The sequence below is a fragment of the Elephantulus edwardii genome, unplaced genomic scaffold, assembly GCF_000299155.1.
Source record: "Elephantulus edwardii isolate Elephantulus edwardi_28Jun2011 unplaced genomic scaffold, EleEdw1.0 scaffold00133, whole genome shotgun sequence".
NCBI lineage: Eukaryota > Metazoa > Chordata > Mammalia > Macroscelidea > Macroscelididae > Elephantulus > Elephantulus edwardii.
In genome coordinates, this window is record NW_006399883.1 from 5,198,314 (window position 1) to 5,219,127 (window position 20,814).

General features: G+C 53.8%; 1 protein-coding gene across 1 annotated transcript in view; it reads left to right on the forward strand.

The window, feature by feature from the left end:
• The window catches only part of OBSCN (obscurin, cytoskeletal calmodulin and titin-interacting RhoGEF), a 212,129-nt gene that overhangs the window by 182,281 nt on the left and 9,034 nt on the right, over positions 1 to 20,814 (forward strand). The window contains 17 exon segments of the mRNA XM_006894039.1: positions 615 to 782; positions 1,109 to 1,211; positions 1,583 to 1,712; positions 3,354 to 3,462; positions 13,067 to 13,072; positions 13,395 to 13,586; positions 15,964 to 16,072; positions 16,330 to 16,454; positions 16,809 to 16,921; positions 17,127 to 17,295; positions 17,431 to 17,512; positions 17,589 to 17,789; positions 18,700 to 18,760; positions 19,283 to 19,360; positions 19,605 to 19,777; positions 19,993 to 20,019; positions 20,643 to 20,795. Of these exon segments, the coding sequence (XP_006894101.1) occupies positions 615 to 782; positions 1,109 to 1,211; positions 1,583 to 1,712; positions 3,354 to 3,462; positions 13,067 to 13,072; positions 13,395 to 13,586; positions 15,964 to 16,072; positions 16,330 to 16,454; positions 16,809 to 16,921; positions 17,127 to 17,295; positions 17,431 to 17,512; positions 17,589 to 17,789; positions 18,700 to 18,760; positions 19,283 to 19,360; positions 19,605 to 19,777; positions 19,993 to 20,019; positions 20,643 to 20,795 (1,999 nt within the window).

Consider the following 20,814-nt stretch of genomic DNA (forward strand, 5'->3'; position numbering starts at 1 on the left):
CCAGCAGGTTTTTCAGAGGCAGTAAGTTGCATGGGAAGAGATTGTCCATCCTTCTCCCATGGAGCATCTGGTGGAATTGAACTACATGCCTTGGGGATTCTAGTGCAGATTCTTGCCATTAGGCCACCAGAGTTCTTCTGGTGAGATAGTGAGGTTAGAACTGAGATTTTTACCAGATCATCAATAGAGACCGTCATTGGTGGCCTTGACAAGCAAGAGCAAGTGGGAGTGGTGGTGGCAAAAGCCAGATGAGATTGGGTTTATAAGATCTCTTGCCATCAAATCAGGAAATGATTCTCAGTGAAGGAAGACTTCATTTTCCAGGGGTCTCAGAAGTCTGGGGAAGAGGGAAGTATGGGTCAGTGTGTTTCTCCCTCCATGGAATCAAAATCAGATCGCCAGGATGCATGCCAGGAAGGGTGCCCACAGCTTTCCCTGTACTGGCCAACCCTTCCCTCAGCAAGCTGCAATGGGCTCCCTGAACACTTCCAAAGGCTACCTACGTGGTAACCTCTTTGACTCTCACTTCTTATGATTCTGCAGCCTTCTTGGGTGCACTGTTTGTTGGAGGACACTTGCCTATCCCACCCTACTCTGTGACTCTTCCTATCCAGATGGGAAGTCAGTGGAAGTAGACCCTCACCACATCCTAATTGAAGACCCAGATGGCTCCTGCGCCCTCATCTTGGACAACCTGACCGGTGTGGACTCGGGCCAGTACATGTGCTTTGCAGCAAGTGCTGCTGGCAATGCCAGCACTTTGGGGAAGATCCTGGTGCAAGGTGAGCCCAGGGAAACCTTCCTGAGGTTCATCATGGGGTGGTGGGAGAGTCTGTTTTCAGTTAAATGGTGCTATGCTAACAGTATAAACAACATGATGGTCTCTTTTAATGAATGGAGCATACCAATGAGGCTAGCAGGGGTGTGAGAGCTCAGAGAATAGATGAGATAGTGGCACTGGACATCGGGGAATGGCCAGGGCACTTATTACTGGAGCTCACAGAGAAGTATTGGAGGGGTCAGAATTAGGGAGGGGCTTGTAGCCATCTGCCTCCCTGCTCTGGTGCTGCCCTGCATCCCATCCCTCCATCTTCCTCTTGGCCTGCAGTACCTCCACGATTTGTGAACAAAGTCCATGCTGCCCCCTTTGCGGAGGGAGAAGACGTCCAGTTCACTTGCACCATCGAAGGTGCCCCGTATCCTCAGATCAGGTGGGTGCCCTGAAACAACATCGGAGGGGGGGGAGTAGCGGGAGATGTGTTAGTCCGAGATGACTTGTGCTACCAGTTGGAGGCAAGATCAGTGCGTCTTTCCACTGAACATGGATGTCTGTTGCCAGCTCATTCCAGATATTGGAAGATTTGCCTTGGTCTGAGAAGAGCCTCAACCCTGGCAGTGGTTGGGGCTTCTAGAAAGAGTGGGCTCCTTAACACCTAGGGCTTACTTAGGTGTGTGTGTCTGTGGGAGTCAGTTTCCAGGTAAGGCCAGTTGAACATACTCTAGGAAGGAGTCTTGGGTTCAAGGCACAGTGAGGAGGTGGTGGGCTGGCCCATTCTCACAGGACCCCTCCGTTGTGTTCCAGATGGTACAAGGACGGGACTCTACTGACACCAGGCAACAAGTATCGGATGCTCAGTGAGCCACGCAGTGGTGTTCTGGTGCTGGACATTCAAGCCGCCAGCCAGGGCGACCTAGGCTACTATGAGTGTGAGGTGAGGGGGCCAGCGGGCAGATGGGGGAAAGGGCTGGAGGGTGCACTGGGCCACTCCAACTCCTCCTGAGGCTCTGGGGCTCCCAGCCCTGCCCTCCAGGTGTTGGTTCTCTGACAAAGAGTCTAGATGGACACCAGGTTCCATGACCTCCTGGGCCTTATACGCTCTCTGACCTGGCCTTTTCACTGCTGTTCCCCTTGCCAGGCCCTACTCAGTCAGGCCTCCCATGTCAGGCTGGCTACCCTTCACCCCTGTTCTATGATCACCTTTGATTTCAAGAGTATTTACTTGTTTTGTGTTATTTTGGAGCTCACATCATCTTGATTAGAAATTTCCTGATCCAGGCCATAGTCTTGGCAACTGCTTGCTCTGCGTCAGAGAGCTGAACAATGACTAGGGATGATAGAAAGAGAATTGATGCCTTTGAGCTGTGGTGCTGGAGAACAGTGTTGAATATACTATGGACTGCTAGGAGAGCAAATAGATTCATCCTGGAGAAGGTGAAACCAGGCTGCTCCTTGGAGGCAAGGATTCTGAAGCTTTGTCTGACATACTTTGGGCATGTTACAAGGAGGGACCGGTCCTTGGAGAGGGACATCATGCTTAGGAGGGTGGAGGAGCGGTGAAGGAGAGGAAGACCCTTGACGAGATGGATTGATTCAGTCACTGGGGCAGTGGGGGTAGGTGTGTCAGAGACAGTAAGGTTGGCACAGGATAGAGCAGGGTTTAGGGCTCTTGTACATAGGGGCACTATAAATAGCAAGTCACAAGCGACTCGATGACACATAACAATAACAACAGAAGTTAACCATCAGCATAAATATGCATTCCTTTGTGAGTTTTGAGCCTTTGTAGGCTATTTCAGTTATGTCTAGGCCAGAGGCTTCAGGCAGGAACCCATGGCCAAGTTCTCACTCAGGCTACAGTGACCCCTGGCCCACAGTGACCTTAATAATTAATAAGTATGTCATGGTTATAGGATGCGTGGAGAAGAGACTGTATATTCAATACTTTTCTCAGTTATCCTTGGTTGTTACCCCACAGTGGGGTTTCTGTGGACATCCGGGGCCATGATACTGGGAGAGGGGTTCAAGCAAAGTAAAATAACACTACCCGCATACAGCTATTTAAATGTGAAGCAAATCCCCACTACCATCAGGTGGATTCCAATTCATTGCAACCTTCCATCAGGTTTCCAAGCCTGTAAAGCTTTACAAGAAGAAATTGTCATCTTTCTCCCAGGCAGCAGCTGGTGTATGTGATCTGCTGACTTTTCAGTTAGTAGTTCAACACTTCGTGCACTGTGCCACCAGCTCCTTTACATCTGAACCTGTTCAATTAAGGCAAATGTTAAGTTCCTGACTGCATCATTCCCATGCTTAGAGGCACATGTAGAAAAAGACTGCTGCGTCTGATGAGTGTGTAGAGAGACTCCCAGCCTTTCGTGAGCCCCACTGAAAACAGTACTGAATTCCCATGTTGATGCAGCAGCCGGGCCTGTCCGTTGTGGGCCAGCCTGTGTCCCCGTGCCTTCTCCTGGACTCTGGGGCTCTCTCCAGGAGGACTGTGTGGCAGAAGGGTGACCAGGTCACCAGTTCCTCCTACCCTGTGAGCCATCTGCGTCCTCTCTGCCTTCTGCAGCTGGTGAACCGGCTGGGCTCGGCCCGTGGTGGTGCGGAGTTGTACATGCAGAGCCCAGCACTGCAGGCCCGTGAGCAGCGCCGCAAGGAGCAGCTCGTCGCTGTGGAAGGTAGGCGTTTTGAGGGACAACCAGAGCTGGACGCTTGGGAGTTTGGGTGGTAGCCAGGTGGGGTGTGGTACCATCTGCCTGGAGGAAGGCCTTTGCTGCCAGCCTGTGAGGTAGGAAACTGGACCAGCATGCTCAGATGAGGTCCCTTATCTTCCAGGCAGCACACATGGACTGCCAGAGGGTGAACCTGGGCAAGGGCTGGATAACCAGATTCCGGGCAGTCAGGGGTCTCTAAGCCATGTTGCCGTCTCTGGGTAAATGACAGATATGCATAAAGATACTGGGCAGGACAGGTCCAGCCCCATGGGAATGTGGCAGATGAGATGAGTGTTAGGAGACCAAAAGGCCAGTATGTGCTCCCGCCAAGTACAGTAAACAAGGCTGCTAAGTCCTGGCATGGTTCCTCGCTGGGTGTCATGGGCCAGATGTCTGCTCCGTGAAGGGTTAGACTAGCCATGAAGCTGCCTCTCTGAGGCTGTCCTTAGGGTCCTGACAAGGGATCAAGTTGCAGAAGGAACTTTATTAGGAACAGAAGTGCTCCTGGCAGCAAGCGAGTAGGGCATAGGATCTCACTTGCTCACTCACACCAGGGCTTCAGGGTCCCTGGTACTGGCGGCCCACGGGGGAGCAGACATCTGTCCTGAGCTTGCTCAGCCTGGTAGATGAACTTCCCCTGCAGTGGGCTGTCTGGTTGGAGTGAGCTTTCTATCTCTGAGAATGTGCAAGCAGACATGGAACTGAGGCCCAGGGAGCTACAACTCCAAAGCATGGACTTTTGGAATACATGTTTTTCAAGTCTTGAGAGACTTTGATCTTATAAGGACCTTGGGGCACCAAGGCCCTGTGTGCAGGAGTTCCAGGTCCCTCACAGAGAATCTTCCCTCCCTGAGCCAGGGGCCTTCTTGCATACCCCACTGGGAGGCACCAGGGTCTCGTGATCCCATTTTTTTACTTGTCATCACTCCCATGACTGAGCTGTGGCTCTCGGGGTCCTGGTGATGCCAGTTAGCCTTATACCCTGATGACCTAGCATCATCCAGACATACTTGGACTCGTGGCACTTCTGCCACCAGTGTGTCGCTTGTCTGTGTTGACATTGGGTACAGTCTTCAGCTGGGGCACCTGTCTGCTTCTCTCTCCTTCCGATCGTTAAGCGTATCTACCACAATGTCATTTGGCTCATTTTGTCTTAATTTCTTTTTGTAACAATGTTCCATGGCTGTGGGACAGGGAGGGGCCTCAAGGCTGGAGAGCTGTCCAGCATGGTGGCACTGGATGTCCCGGCCACCAAGGAGCAGGCCTTAGGGCCCACCTAGCCGGACCTGGTGCGGAAGCCTCAGTGCGGAGAGAAGGCCCTGGAGTCGGAGTCACCTCTTGCTTCCTAACTCCTATGCTGCCGCTTAATCTTTAACCTGCCGGTTGAGCAACCAGAGCAGGCCCTGACTGGCCCTTTGCGGGGCTTCCCCTCGCTTGTGACCTGCACTTGCAGGAGCCCTGCTTTGCACAGCTGCACCCCGCCTATGGTTATAAACACTTAGTTGGGGTCGAGAGCCAGTCAGGTGGCAGCTTAGGTACGTGGACAAAGGTGTCCCAGAAGTGTAGCAGCCTGCATCTTTCTGAGCAACCCTCCAAGCCCTTGGCCTATAGTCCCCCAAGATCAAGGAGGAATCTCTGGCTTGTTCCAGAGAGAGGTGAACAGGCTGGCTCTGCATCTGTTTTCTTTACTCCTGTGCTAATGTTCCTCCTGTGGCGGTTGGCCTACACATTCCCGCAAACTTCTACGCACGTGTACAAGCACACATGCGCATATCCACTTACACACTCCACCATTTATTCTTATGCATATACAAGTATACACATGCATGCAGTCACCTTAGTAAAAGTAGCTTAAATGTATATACAGACATCCAATTATTGTTGTTATGCTCTGTCAAAATGACTAACACTCATAGCAACTCTATAAACAACAGACTTGAACCATCCTTACAGGCTGTGATATACTCAAGCCCATTGTTACAGTCACTGTATCAATCCATCTTGTCCTTCTTTTTTGCCGAACCTCCGCCATGATACCCTTTTTTCAAGGACTGGCCCCTTCTAACAACATTCCCAAAATATGTTGCCTCCAAGGTGCACCCTGTCACACTTTATCCAAGACATATTTGCTTATTATCTTGGCAGCCATGGGATATTCAGTACTCCTCTCCAACACCACAACTCAAAGGTGCCTGTTCTCCTGTCACCCTAAGTCACTGTCCAACTCTCTGATGCAGAGCAAGTGATTGAAAAGATCATGGCTTAAGTGGAGCATACACTTAGTACATTTATTTTTTGTGAACCTTATTGGAGGCAGTTTCCAAATACACTTGCTTGTGTAAGGACAACAATTTCACATAAGTAAGTTAAAAAGGCCTCCAGACCGGGAGCCAGCAGGCTGTGTGCCTCAACCCGTATCACTTGAATTTTCTGAGCCTTCCTCTTAGCTTGCCCCTCAGAGTGGTGAGAGGCGTCCTGAGTTGTAGTCCTGGTAGCTTGTGCACGGCCCACGGCCCATCTGTGCAAGGACAGGAGGCGCCATATATGTGCCTAAGACAGACCATGACTGGGAACCACAGGGGAAGGGGCCATAGATGATGGGAAGGCTCCAGATTGGTACGTTACATCTCCAACACTCAGGGCCCTCATTTGTAAAATGGGAAGAGTCCACATCATGTTCTCTCCGGGAATCTTTTGGAAAGAAAAGAGGCAGTTGAATTTATGAGAGCATGGGACAGGGTGCTTCAATGGGAAGACCGAAGTTGCCTTGCATATTCATAACTCAGGACCATTTGGGAACCCACTAGAGCTGTTCCCAGAAGGACGCTGGGGCCTCCTGTCAGAGTTCATATGTGTCATGTCTGAGACCCCAGAGCCCCTCTCCCATTTTTTATTTAGAATATTCTTCTAAAAGATCTATAATCTACCCAGTGTGATTCATTTGCAGCCGCAGTCATTCGTCCTCTTCTCTGGGCCTCAGTTTCTGTGTCTGAGAAGTGGAACCATGCGTCTGATACACTTACAGGTTTCCCAGGGCACACAAACCAAATAAATAGCTGGGACTCCTGTGTGAGCAGTCTAGGAAAGGCTTTCACTCTCATTTCTTCAGCCTCTGCAAGAACGGAGGGTCCTATAGTCACATGTGACATGTTTTGAGTCATAGCTCCTCATTCCCCAGCCATTCAGGGGAGGATTCACCACTTCCACTTCCAAGATGAAACTGGGGCTCCACACTAAGGCAGTCTTCCCAGGAGCACATGGGCAGGCAGGGCTTGGACTCAGGGCTCTGGACCCTGGACAGAGTAGTCCTGTGTTGAACAAGCTACTTAATTGCTACAGCGCCATGCCACTCAGATAGTTGAGAATGCGAATGCTAGCTGATCTGTAACCCTCGCTGTTCCGACTGTTTTCTTTGTAGTCACTGAGCAGGAGACTAAAGTCCCCAAGAAAACCGTCATCATGTAAGTGCAGGCGTGTTCCTAACCTTCCTTCTGACTGCAGTGCCCCTTGCATGCCTACTAACTCACATGGACCCTGCCTGCGTGGCCCAGCCGTCTGCTTGCGTGACTGCCTGCCCTCACGGCCTCTGCTCATCATGCACACCACCAGCGCCTTGCAGATCCTCACAGGGGATCTAACTTCCGTGACTGTCTTCACAGTTCACCAGCTTCTCTTCCAGCATCTCAGTTGCTTAGCCACAGCTAGGATTCACACAGTCACACAATGATCTGGGCCCAGGAGATGCTTCTGTCAGTTGGTTAGAGTAAAATTCTGCCCTCCATGACCCGAGGATATAGGAAGATGTTGTCTGAGAGAACTTTGGGGAATGATGACAGTGTCTCCGGAGGCACTGTTCTCTACAGCAGCCAGCAGCCACACAGGTGGGAATGTGCTCGCTGGAACCAAGGAACTGAATGTTACGTTTTATTTAAATTTTATGGAATGGATAGAACAACTCTAGGGATCTTAGGCATCTCCACACCCAACTCTAATATTAGTAATATGGGAAACTGCTTTCTCCGCCTATTACCTCCCCGGAGAGAGGAAAGGAAACTTGCTCAAGGTGATTCGGGCCTGGCTGGAGAGACGAAACAGGAGAGTGATTCCCCAATGCCACGCCCACTGCCCTTCAGTCCCCTCAAGGAAAATCCCCCTGTGTTGTTAATTAGGTAACATAAGGAGGCCTAGGTGAGCTCACGCTTTGGTTTTGACCTAGTAAATCTGGTAGGACCTCCAGATGGAGGTTTATGTAGAGGGAGGCAGGAAAGTGAGCAGTCAGGAAGGACTGATTTCCACATGACGAGGCTATTCCAGGAAGGGACCTCTCTTAGATCTTCATGGTCTAACACTTCTGAAGAGGCCTGAAGGTGGGCATGTTTGTGGGGATCCTTGTCTTCAGACAATGTGGGGAGAGCCTGGGTTTAAACCTTCCTTGGAATTCTTCCCTTCTCCTGAACCAGATCGGTTCTGTGGTATCTCCCCACAGTGCATGGGGCTTCCTAGGATAGCACTGAGCACTTAACACCGGGGGATATGCAACCATGTCATATTTAACCCACGAGGAAGGCATTGCTACCCACATTGTATGGATGAGGAACAGATCAAAGATGGGCTGGGAAACCCCATAAGGCAAAATTTAGGGAAAACTTAATGGAGAGTTGGATCAATAATTCATGAGGCATCCTGAAGTGCAGTCTTCTCTGGGCTTAGGAAGAAGATCTTCCTCACCTGAAAAAATAGAAGATGCCCTCTTGGCTTTAGGGATGGACAACAGTGATGGGCCAGACACAGCATCCTCCCAAAGGCACACCACACAAACAGGGGTGCTGGGGAGCCACTGGGTACTTAGGGCATGAACAGATACCTCTACCACATGACCATTACCATCTTCTTATTGTACAAGTACCCTGGGTATAAGATACCTGTGTGCCCTCACTGGGGGCGGTGATGTACTTATAGAGAGTATCATACTGAAGGAATGTTCTAGCTTCCCGCTGACCTCACTCACTGTCTTCCACTGGCAGATCCAGATGGGTATTGGCCAAGGCCTCCCTGATGCTCAGGTGGGCTCTGGCCCACGGACAAGCCTCATGCTTGAGCTGTGATGTGAGGCTGGATGGCAAGCCCAAGGCCCTAGGTCATCCTGTCTGAGTCTCTCAGCTTCCCTATCACTTAAGTGGCTGTAGCATCTGCCCCTGCAGATGAGGGATGGAAGAGTAGAACTTGTAATTCCAAGAGAAGTCCACATGACCCTCAGTCTAATTACTTGTAGCACTAGCTTTGAGTTAGACAAAAAAGCAACTAAAGAACAAAGAGCCAGCACTTCAGACACCACACAAATGCTGGCCCCTCTGCTTGAGCCTGCATACATTGGAACCTCGATGGCAAGGTCAGGGCTCTAAGTGCCAGGGATAACGCTGGCAGGTGTCTGACTGTAACATCGAGCAAGTTCCTTATAGCCTCTTGTCTACATTGGTACAAGAGAGCACATCCACCTTCTAGGGCCACAGTGAGGCCATATGAGAGCCTTTGGAGTCCCTGGCACACACCCCGTGGACACCAAGTGCTGGATTCTTCCTCTTTTCCTCTCCTCCTCCCTCTGGGTAAATAAGAAAATGGGGCCCAGGGAGGGAAGCATTTATCCGAGGTCACACAACTCATAGCAGCTGTCATGTCCAAGAGCCAAATGTCCAGGTTAGGGATCCCCTTAAAGCCTTTCTGGGGCTGCTTGGGGATTCTCCATCCTTACCATTCCCAGAGACAGAGACATGAAGCATGGACTGCAGGTCTTCCTGGTCTGAGATGTAACCTCAGCATGCTCTCTGAGCACCAATTGCACACAGGCACTGCCCTCTGAGAACACAAAGCCCACTGGATGAGACTGGGTGAAGGGAGTCTTGTGACTGTGTATCTCCAGGCTCTCTCTTCAGCTTCTCCTTTATTGAACCTGTTCTCAACCCTTCTCCACTAGCTTAAAAAGAGATAGTGGGAAATAGGTAGGGGAAACTGGTTGGTTCTGGGGTTTGGAGACACTTGCCTATTCAGCATGGGCCTCACTGGATTGCCAGGCCTCGTGAATCTTGCACACCAGAGCCTGAGGTAGGCCCAGCAAGACTTTATGTTTTGCTTCTTTAGCTCTCTGGCTGGCTGCCTTCAGGCTGGACTCTAGTGCATGTGTAGGTGTTTCTTCATGTAATCTTACTTTTCACTCATATACTAAGCTGAATTCCCATGCAAACCGTGCATGTGCAAATGCTTGGGCTGGATGCAATTGCCATGTCTTTGTGCCAATCCCTCTTGGGCCCTCTCCCTGCAGAGAGGAGACTATCACCACTGTGGTGAAGAGCCCCCGTGGCCGGCGACGGTCTCCCAGCAAGTCTCCTTCTCGATCGCCTTCCCGCCGCTCTGCCAGCCCATCGAGGCTGGTCATGTTGACCCCTGAGTTGCGGTACTCACCAGGAGTCAGCCAGCCCCCCAGGCCTGAGGTGGAACCAGGTCGGAAGCACACTGTCCCAACATTGTATGTGACAGAGGTTGAGGCCCCCTCTCCAGCCCCAGTTGGCAGTCCTGAACAGACACCCAAGTGGGTAGAGGTGGAGGAGACCATAGAAGTCCGTGTAAAGAAGACAGGCACCCGGGGCCCGTCTCCATCCAGAGAGACCAACTCAGCAGGAATCGTCTTCACACTGCCAAGCCTGGCACCAGGAGGGGACCCTAACACCAACAACTCCAACAATAAGCTGCTGGCCGAGGAGCCACAAGCCCAGAGCAGAGCTGCGGGCGTGTTGTCAAGGCCAGGGGCCCCACCAGTGGTCTGCATTGGTGAGCCCTTTGTCTTCTGTGTGGATGTGGACACCAAGGGCAATGTAGACTGGACCACTCCGGGTCCAGGCAGCCCCCAGACAGAGACCGAGGCACCCTGTGAGCTTTCTGCTCCCTGGGCTGCTGAAGAGAGGCCAGAGGTGACCCTTGAGGGGGAGAGCCTAATGGAAGAGGGAGATGAAGGAGGCCCTTGCATAATTGAAGAACCCCAGGACACCTCAGGCTTTGGGGAAAGGGACCCCAAAATTCTCACACACCATGGCCACCCACTGACCCTGGCCGACCTTGAAGACTATGTGCCTCAGGAAGGAGAAACATTTGGCTGTGTCAGCCCGGAAACCGCCACCACCAATGCTGGCCCACCCTGTGAGGTCTCCGTGCTCCAGACCGAGATAAATGAGCCCACCGTAGGGCGACCTGTCCTGCTGCCTGTGGGTCACCCACCTGGTTCCCGCAGCCCACCTCGCTTCTTTAGCCACACCCCTCAACCTTGTTCCAGCGAGCTGCCTCTGCTGGGGACCCAGACCTGTGACCCAGCTGAAGTCTCTTTCTGTGTGCAAGGGGCCTGGCCTGGAAAGACGTCCTTCTGCAGCCAGGTGCAGCACACTGTGGATAGTGGCGAGAGCAGCTTCAAGACGAAGCTTTCTACCCAGACGGTCAGCTTTGGGACAGTGGGTGAGACTGTCACCCTGCATATCCACCCAGATGGCGAGGCCCCCACCTCCTCCCAGAGCTGAAGTAGTAAACGTCGGGGGCTTAATGGGCTGGAGCTAGGGACAAAGGATGTGGCTCTGTAGGAATCATAAGACTGGACAGCTGAGACCAGCCCCATCTGAGCCAGCCCCGTCCTCGCAGGCAGCCACAGTGCATGTTCCTGTCCCTTTGCTGCATCATTCCACAGAACAGCAGGGAGAAGTCCTTAGACCCTGCCCTGCACCAGCACTAGGCCCTGGAAGCCCCCAGACTCGCCTCAGATGCTGGACTCAGGAGAGGCTGGGAATCCCACACCCTCCTCTTCTCTTCAACAATGATGATGGAACTTGAATGCCTTGACCCTTCCTACCTCACAGACCTTAACTGTCAACTGAACAAATACGTGCGAGGGTCTGCACGCTCTGAGTGTGCAAGAGAGGAGCCCCTTGAGAGAAAGGGTGCCCAGCAGGGCCGCCTAGGGGCACACAAGGCCTGATGTTCCTGGCGCTCGGCTCCAGGAGCCTCACCTCTCCCCCAGTTTATAGAGAGCCCTATGTCCTAGGCTTGAGGGCTTGGCCTTGCAGAAGAACGTTTTTTTGGAACACCACAGCCTGAGTGTGGCCCCAGCATCTGCACTCTCTACAGAGATGGAGATGAGGGTCTGTGCAGAGGGAGGGAGCTGGTCACAAAGCACGCACCAATTGCCTTTGAATAAATGGGTTACATTTATTGCCTCTGCTCTGTTCCTTCTCACTCCTCGACCTAGTTTCATCTGCTGAGTAAAGCTTCTCCAGTAACTTGGGTGGGCAGAGGATACACGGATTCCGCTTCTGCATTGTAGGCTTGGGTCCTGCTGAGACCAAAGGTTCGCATTGAGTTGGCACACCTGTACCCTTCCTGCCATTTGTGTAACACTCCCAGATGGGGCAGGGAACCTGTTAGTTCTTCCCTAGTTCCAGTGCGGTCTGTAGGGGCCAGAAAGTCAGGGCATATAGTCAGAAAGAGGCAGATATCCAGCCACTGCCCTCCCTCAGGATCCTTCAGATGTTTGTAAAGATTCTAATCCAGCCAGTCCACGAGGGGCCATTGACCATGACTCATCATAAGACCATGCAAAGTGACCACCATCGATCATTCACAGCCTTCCAGCTGATCGCCCCCAACTCTCCTGCATAACCATTCCCTGTCAAGGCAGATGGATTGTCTTTAAGATGAGACCTCTTGTCACATCTTGCCCCGTAGCTACCAGACACAGAGACCCATAGGGACCTGGAGCAATGTCCCCACAGGCCCCTGGCAGCCTGAGACCACTACCAGCCCCCATCATGTTTCCACCCATGAGTCTAGCCCCAGGGTCCTGAGTACCTCCTTAGAGCTGGGGCCGAGAAAATGGAGCCCTTCCCAGAACAAAAGATGAATGTGAGATGAAACACTAGAGGGTCATCTGCCAGCTGAAAGATGTATGAACATGACTGTGAATCACTGGGAGCCGGAGAGGGCTCAACCCTTCCTGAAAGAGCTCAGCTTCTGCTGGTAACTGCATACAGAGAGTGAGACAGGGCTGCTGGAGGTGGGCCCTGGCCACGGAGGGAAGGAAGTGGACTTCACCCATATCCAGAGACGGTGTGCCAGGCCACAGGGATTGAGTGAGGGACCCAGGTGACAGGAAGGTTGTATATGAAGGATCAGGTGGGTGTCAGGTATGTGTGGACTAAAGCTGCAAGGTGAGCCTGCTACCTCCCAGGTAAGGTCAACATAGCTGGTCCCTGTTTCTGCATGATGGAGCTGAGTCCCACTATGTCCCCCTCGGTTGTGTGGCTAAGCACTGGCAGTCTGGAATCTGTCTCCATGGGACTCCTATTTAGGTAGGATGAGTGGTGGACTGATGTCTAAGACCTGGCTGCTCACTGGTGAAGCAGGTGCCACTACTGTGGCACTCAGGTGCCAGCCAGGTCTTGGAGTTCTAAGACAAGCTACGTGCTACACTTGAGATGGGCTGAGGCTGCAGCTGGGCACATGGTATGGTCACCCCTACCCAGGTTGCCAGTCAGAGAAGACAGCTGCGTTAGTGACATCCGCTTCCAGAAATGGTCGTTCAGGCCTGCCTTTCACTCTCAATGATCTGTGCTCCAAGCAATGTGGGTTTGTTTGTTTGTTTCTTTATTTGTTTGTTTGAGTCATGAGAGAGAGAATGGATGAACCTTGAGTGGGTGGACAAGGCCCATGTGGTCTCAAGGACTGTGAACACCCTCAGGCAGGTTGGGTGAGTGTCTCCTGCTACCCCCACCCCCTGCAGGCTAACCAGGCCTTTCCCACAGATGCCGCTCTGCCGTCCCCAGCTACCCTGGAGGACACTGTCCACCTGGAGGATTCCGTCCGAGCATCCTTGAAGCGAGCTGACCAGGAGATCCAGTCGGCCCTGCGGAGACTGGGTGGCCCTGAGGCTCCAGGCTCTTCTGCAGAAGCCTGCAGTCCTGGAAGCTCCCTGCTCACAGGCCCCACAGCCAGGGAGGCACCTGAAGTGCAGGAGGCTGGACTCTTACCTCCAGGCGCAGGAGCCACGGAGGCATCTGGTGAGGACTTGCTCCCCAGCTTCCTGACCCCCACTTTCTCCCCAGTGCTGCTGCTGACACGGCACACTACCATGGGGGCTTCCTGTGGGCATGAAGTGCGCCTGCCTCAGGGGCTGCCCCTGTGGAACACTGGCAGCATCAGTTCATCCCCTCCACGCTTCTCAGTTCACCATCTGTAAAATGAGACACCAGGCTATATTTTTTTAAGGTTGTTCATCTTGAATATCTGCCCTAGGGAGCCAGACCCTCCTGTGGTTGTAGGAGCCTTGGTGGGTGAGGAGGAGCTGGAGAGAAAACTGAGACTATGCTGTGTCGACCCTGCTCCAACCTTCCTGCCACTGCTTCCTGACTCGAAGGGTCTCAGAAAACCCTTTATATGTGGAAGTTCTCCTACTGGAGGGCATTTTAGAGAGTTCCCCGGGCTTCAGTGGTACATGAGGATTCTGGGGGCCCAAATGGGAAGAGCCCTGCCCCAGGCCCCTCTGCCCAATGCAGTCAGAAATGTGAGGATTAGAGCCAGGTGGCTAATCCTGCCTCCAGGCAGAGGCTGTGGGGAAGCTGAGGTTCTCTGCACTCCTACCTGGTGGTCAGCACCACTTGTGTAGGTGGTACTAGAGCTGCCAGGGCTGACATAAGGCCAGGGAGCTGACCGGAGTCCGCCCAGCCCATCTTCAGATTCATTCTCTCCTCTCCGCCTCCATTCCGTTCTCTGTGCATCGGCCTAGCTCTCCACATCTAGCTTCTGTCCCCTCCATGTTCTCCCTCTAGTCCTGGGAGGCTAACACTCTGCAGGGTGCCTGCCCCTCTCTCCATGTCTGGCCATGCCCTTAACCCTGAAAGCCCCACTGTGGTTCCAGCTCTCAACACCCCTCCATCAGGTTTCCGAGGCTGTAATCTCGGTGGGAGGAGACTGGCCATCCTCCTCCTGAGAAGCCCTGGTGGATTCCAATGAGGACAGCACCTCACGCTGCATACACACTGTGCGGTGTGAGCGCTTTAGTTTCCTTAAATCACCTTCCAGTGCGGGTCACACTATGCACCTTTGAAGGCCCTGAGGCCTGGTCATTTTTTCTGTTGACTGTGAAGAAAGTCCCATTTTTGGCTGAGGAGCTGGACAAGGTCAGGATAAGTCTGGAGACTAGGTCAGGTCTCAGGGATGTGATGTTCCCTCCATGTCTCCCAAGCTCAGCTTTCCTGAGCCTAAGTGGGACCACATACTCCATGCTGTCTCCTTAATTTGACAGGACCTGGGGCCAGGAGTGCCCCCTGCAGCATTCCTGTGCTAATGAATAGGCTGACTCCATCACTGGCTCCCCTGACTGCCTGCCTCAGGCCCCAGCGCTGTGGGTCATCTAACCTCCCTGCTGGGCATGCTCATCACAGTGGCCAGAGGGGGTGCTATCTTAGTTTCCTATTTGTTACAGTTACCCTCACTGACCAGGCCTGATATCAATCTGTGTCTGTGCCAGAGATGAGAGGCTAGAGGAAGGCACAGACACCTTGAGTCAGGAGACAGGGCTACGTGCACAGGCACCAGCCCGGCACCTCACTTCCATCCCCACTCTGCACAGCTGGACTTTTGGATTTTGGAAGGACGCCTTCACTCACCCTCACTGAACACACACAGGCCCAGCCGCCTACACTGTGACACTGTGGTGTGGACAAGGCAGAGGTTGCATGATGTCCAGCCTGTTTTGCTGATTCAGGGTCACTGTCAGCCTCGATTGATGCTGTATCTCCCAAAAGTCCTCCCAGGACCTGACTGGGCACCATGCCCCCTCCCACCCACACATTAATTCACATCCACCCAGCCCAGGTAGGATTTCCAGGCCTGCTTGTTCAGTAGGCGTGCGGTCACATCTAACCTCATGTGTGTAGTCTCTGTGATGTGCCTCATCCTGGAGCACTGTGCTAGGGTCCAGGGCAGATTCCCTACCAGGTCCTGAAGGCAGAGAAGGACAAGCAGTAAGTAGCCAAGCGAGGCTTACTATGCAGTGTTCTGAGCTGCAGACTCGAGGCATCTGTGTTGAATATTCAACCTCAGGTCCTGCACACATCACTTGTTCATTCATTAAAAACCTAGTACTCCTTGGTGCTGAGCACAGCACCTCGACCATATGGCCTGGGTCTTGGTGGTCTAGCCTTCCAAGGCAGTCACTGTCTGGAGGGCAGGGGCTGCTGCAAGCTGGTTCTCGGGGACATCAGAACTGCATAGGGGGGTGCCCCTGATGGGCATCCTCACCCGATCCTTACAAAAAAATTCAGTGTTCCTGGAACCTGTTGTGTACCCCTATCTTCACCTGGCCCCAACCTGACGTTATCCACGGGCACCTTTCTTCCAAGATTGAGCCTCACTTAGCCCCATGTCTCCCATCAGCCAAGATCCACAGTGAGGCCCGTGCGACGGCACAGTCCCATCCTGGGGCAGGCTTGGAGCAGGAGATGGCAGCAGGCTCTGGCGCCCAAGAACGAACGGTCCCTATTCGGTAACTATCCCATTGTGCGGGAAGGGTGTGTCTCATGGTGGGGCAGCACAGAGTGTGGCCTCCTGTCACTGAAGGTGCATGGTAGGTAAGGCAGGCCGACACTCACCCTGCCTGCAGGGCTCTGGACCTCAGGGGTGAACAGGATGATGCTTGCCAGCCCCTTTCTTTGAGCCAGAAGGCAGGGCAGTGGGGAGGGGCTGCCCTCTTAGATGAGCGGGCTGTTGGGAGAATCTCATCTTCATTATTTGTGACCACAGGATAGAGGGCGTAGGCTGGCCTGGAACAGGGGCAGCAGAGACCCTGTGGGATGCCCACAGCCACGTGTTCGTGGAGACCACCCACAGGACCTATGTGTATCAAGCCAGCGACACTGGTGTCACAAGTACGGAGAATGGGCCCAGCGGGGGGGGGGATCTCGGGGATCTTTGCCCAGAGGGGCCCACATGGTCCTCCATTGTGTCCCAGCCTGGGTCCTCTCCACTGTGATCTGGGTTTCATGGGGTCCTCTGTCCCTGGTCCATCACTGTGTTGGCCAGACTTCTTTGCTGTGGCTAGGAGGTCACTGACAAGTTGGCACATGGGGAAAACATGGACTTGACCACATGGGGACATTTCCCCAACAGTCCAAAGTCAGCTGGGACATTCTGCCATTGTATTTCTAGCAGTGAGTCGATGCTCTGGATGAGCTGTGATGGCCTTGCTGGGCTCTGGGCTCACAGACTCCCTCTCGGTCCAGGGCCACCATCCATGCAGGTCACCATTGAGGACGTGCAGGCGCTGAGCGGTGGCACGGCTCAGTTCCAGGCTATCATTGAAGGCACCCCCCAGCCCACTGTGACCTGGTACAAGGTAGGGGCGGGATTTCTTGGCTCTAGAGGGCAGGGTGGGCCCAGAACCCTTCATCCAGAATTTCCCTCTCGGGACAGACAGTGGTGAGCACGTAGCAGGTACTGGGAGATCCACTTGTGTGAAGAAAGGCAAGAATAGGGTCTAGGACTTGGGGCTCCTGGGCCCTTGGGTGGGGTATTGGCCTCTCTGACTCCTGAGCCCCCAGGACAATACCCGGCTGGAGGACAGTCCACGGCTTAGCCAGCAGCAGGATGGGACCACATATTCCTTGGTGCTGCGGGACGTGGCCGAGCATGATGCTGGTGTGTACACCTGCCTGGCCAGAAATGCCAGCGGTGAAGTGTTGTGCAAGGCAGAGCTGCTGGTCCTCAGGGGTGAGTCAGGCTGAGCCCAGCCGCATCTGTCCAGAGAGGGCCCTTGTATGTGGGGAGGGAGGACCACTCGGTTGGCCAGCAGAGACCAGACTTTGACGTCTGCCCACATGGACGATCTCCTTGCCTTGTTTATAGGAGAAAGTGAGCCAGAATCAGAAAGGCCGAGTAGTCGGAGGAAGTTGCATTCTTTCTATGAGGTCCAGGAGGAGATCGGCAGGTATGACCCTGTCCTCTGGTGTTAGGAGTGGCCTGAGCCCCAGCACGGAAAACCACCATGAGCTTCTTTCCACCAGGGGCGTGTTTGGCTTCGTGAAGAGAGTTCAGCACAAGGGGAACAAGATGTCCTGTGCTGCCAAATTCATCCCCCTGAGGAGTAAGACAAGGGCCCAGGCGTACCAGGAGCGGGACATCCTCGCCACCCTCAGCCATCCACTCATCACCAAGCTGCTGGACCAGTTTGAGACCCGGAAGACCCTGATCCTCATTCTGGAGCTGTATCCTGCCCTCAGGCCTCTAGAACATGGGGAGGGGTGTGTTAGGGTCGACAGGGTGTGACAAGGCCAGAGTCCAGCCCTATTCTGCAGGAGTTGCATGTGCTCCTTGGTCACTCTGACCACAGCCTGGGTGTGCAAAACCCTCTGCCGCTAATCTGACCCCAGCCACAGTCTTAGACTTCATGAGTCTGTGGGCGGGAATTTGGGCAGGGCTCAGCGGGCCAGTTCTGCCCCACGTGGAGTTTGCTGGAGCCGCTTCCTGGTGTTCAACTGGCAACAACTGTGTTGGCTGGAAGGACTGAAAACAGCTTCAAGCTTCAGGCTCTACCTTGGTAGGGATGGCTTATAGGCCTCTCTCCATGACTCCTGTACCACCTACAGGGCAACACAGTTCTGAGGCCCTGGGTTCTAGAGCTCGGAGTGCATGCTGCCAGACTCCAGGGCCTGGGAGTTTGTGCTGCGTGCCTCGCTTTCTCCTGATCCCTCACCTAGGTTCAAGGAAGGGCACAAACACTCCACGCTTACCCCACCATCCTTGGTTGGGCCCCTCCCAGTCACTCACAACCATATCAGTGTCATTGAATGAGCTCACTCTCCTGTCAGCTTAAGCCCCATTTGGCCCCTCCCAAAGCAGCCTCTGCTGGATACTGAGTTGGATTTCATTTCATGATCCTCCCCCAACCCAGTAGCCCCCCAGCTCCCAGTTTACCTTCAGGTGCTCACTGTGGTCCTGTGGTGCTCCTCCCCACCTCCTTGTTCCCTGAGTTCCGCCAGAGCCCCTCACTCAACCCAGTGGCCTCCAGTCCACACCATAAAGTAAGACCTCCCCTGGTCCCTCTTGCCTCGCTGTGACTCAAATATCTGGAGCAGGCAGGCTTCAGCCCCAGTATTCTTCTTGACTGGGGCTCAGATGTTCATCAGAGGAGTTACTGGACCGTCTGTTCAAGAAGAGCGTGGTGACAGAAGCTGAGGTAATTGTCCCACTGGCTCAGATGGCCTGTCTCTGCAGACACAGCATGACCTCAGCCTTAGACCTATGTCCAACAAAGCCACATCTAAGGCAGTATCCTCTCTAGCTCAAAGACGGCACCTCCTCCAGGCCTAAGGGGTTGTCACAGCCCCTCAGCCAGGTCCTCAAACTTCCCATTCTCTGACCACTCATCTTCCCACTTTTATACCGAACCGGAGCCAGTCTTTTCACCTGTTTGCCACCCTAGTCGTCTTCTGGCTGTCCTCCTGAGAACACACATGGACTCTTCTCATGTCCCAGGACTTGGCTCAGCCTGTCCCAGTCCAGAGGGATCCATTTGAGGCTGTACACACAGAATCCCACATTAACTTGCCTTGTAGGACTTGTCCTGGGCTCTGAGCCTGAAGGGGAGAAGTGGGTGTGTTTGATGTGGAAGGAGTTGCAGGGAGCAGGGCTGGGAGTGAGTTGGTAGTTGGGGAGGGCTGGACCAGATCTCATCTTGAGTTTGGGGGCTTCCCCACAGGTGAAGATCTACATCCAGCAGCTGGTAGAGGGGCTGCAGTACCTGCATACCAGTGGCATCCTCCACCTGGACATAAAGGTGCCTGGCTGTGTACCCCTGTGTGAACAAAGGGGCCTCCTCCAGTGTCCCTAAAAAAAACATGTCCACCTCCAAAGCTCCTGTGGGTGGGGTGGAGCTCTGACTCAGGGATGCTCCCATTAAAGCTTCCCCTGGGGCTCCTGCCACTCCGCCGGCCTCGTGGTCTGAGGTGACGATGCCCCCTCTGCCCGAGTGTCCTAGTGCAGGCTCAGTCGTCCACTCACTCCCCCACCTCTGCTGACAGCCTGCCAACATCCTCATGGTGCACCCTGCTCAGGAGGACATCAAAATCTGTGACTTTGGCTTTGCCCAAAAAATTACACCATCTGAGCCACAGTACAGCAAATATGGCTCTCCGGAGTTTGTGCCCCCCGAGGTCATCGAGCAGACCCCTGTGAGCGAGGGATCCGACATCTGGTGAGTGAGGTCCAGGATGGACAGGTCTCCCATCTCCCCAAACCCATGGTCCCCAATGTCACTAGCCCCCCCCCTTTCCACACCAGAGACAGAGAGGGGCTCAGTCGCTGCTTGGAACCCAGCCACGGCTCCCAGTCCTCCCATGTGCACCCTTCCCCACCCCTGGTTTGCAAGGCGAGCCTGGGTGACTTAGTTTGTGGTTTGCTTCCTCACAGGGCCATGGGAGTCATCTCCTACCTCTGGTAAGCAGCCCTGGTGTCATCCTATCACTTCTGATAGCTCAACCCAGACCCGTCCCTAGGAGGCCCCTGGAGTCATGCCCACGCAGGCTGGCGTCCCAGCCAGATTAGAGACCCCCGGCACCGTGGGCTGGCTGCTATCTTGGGAACAGGCAGTCGTGCCAACTCTGATAAGAAATAACTGCTGAGGTTTTCTCACATGCACCCTGTCATGAGAAGCAGCTTTGCCAGGTCATGAGGCAGAAAACTGTGCTTTTCCAAAAGGGTTTTGAGTGATTTGTTAGGCGAGGTCACTCAGCAATGGCCGCTGCCTGGAGGAGCTCCAGTGGCACAGATGTGTCTGGGTCTTCACTGCAGGCTGACCCCTGCTCCTCACCCCAGGCTGAACTTTGGCCCACTTTACTTAATGCGGCGCTTGCTGGGCAAATCTGAGACACTTGCTGGCATTCTCAGGGTTTGGATGAAAGCTCACGGGTTTGCTAAGAGCTCACACGCAAGAGGGTTGAGACCCCTAACCCCCAACAGCTCTGCCTGAGAGAACCAGCACTCTGACCTAGAGATCTCTCTCACATGGACACAAGAACCCAGGTCCCCTCTGGACAGACCCCTCTCCCCCCGCCTTTCAGCCTGACCTGCTCATCACCGTTTGCGGGTGAGAGTGACCGTGCCACTCTGCTGAACGTTCAGGAAGGACGGGTGTCCTGGAGCAGCCCTGTGGCTGCCCACCTCAGTGAGGATGCCAAGGATTTCATCAAGGCCACCCTGCAGAGGGCCCCAGAGTGAGTGCCCACTCATCCC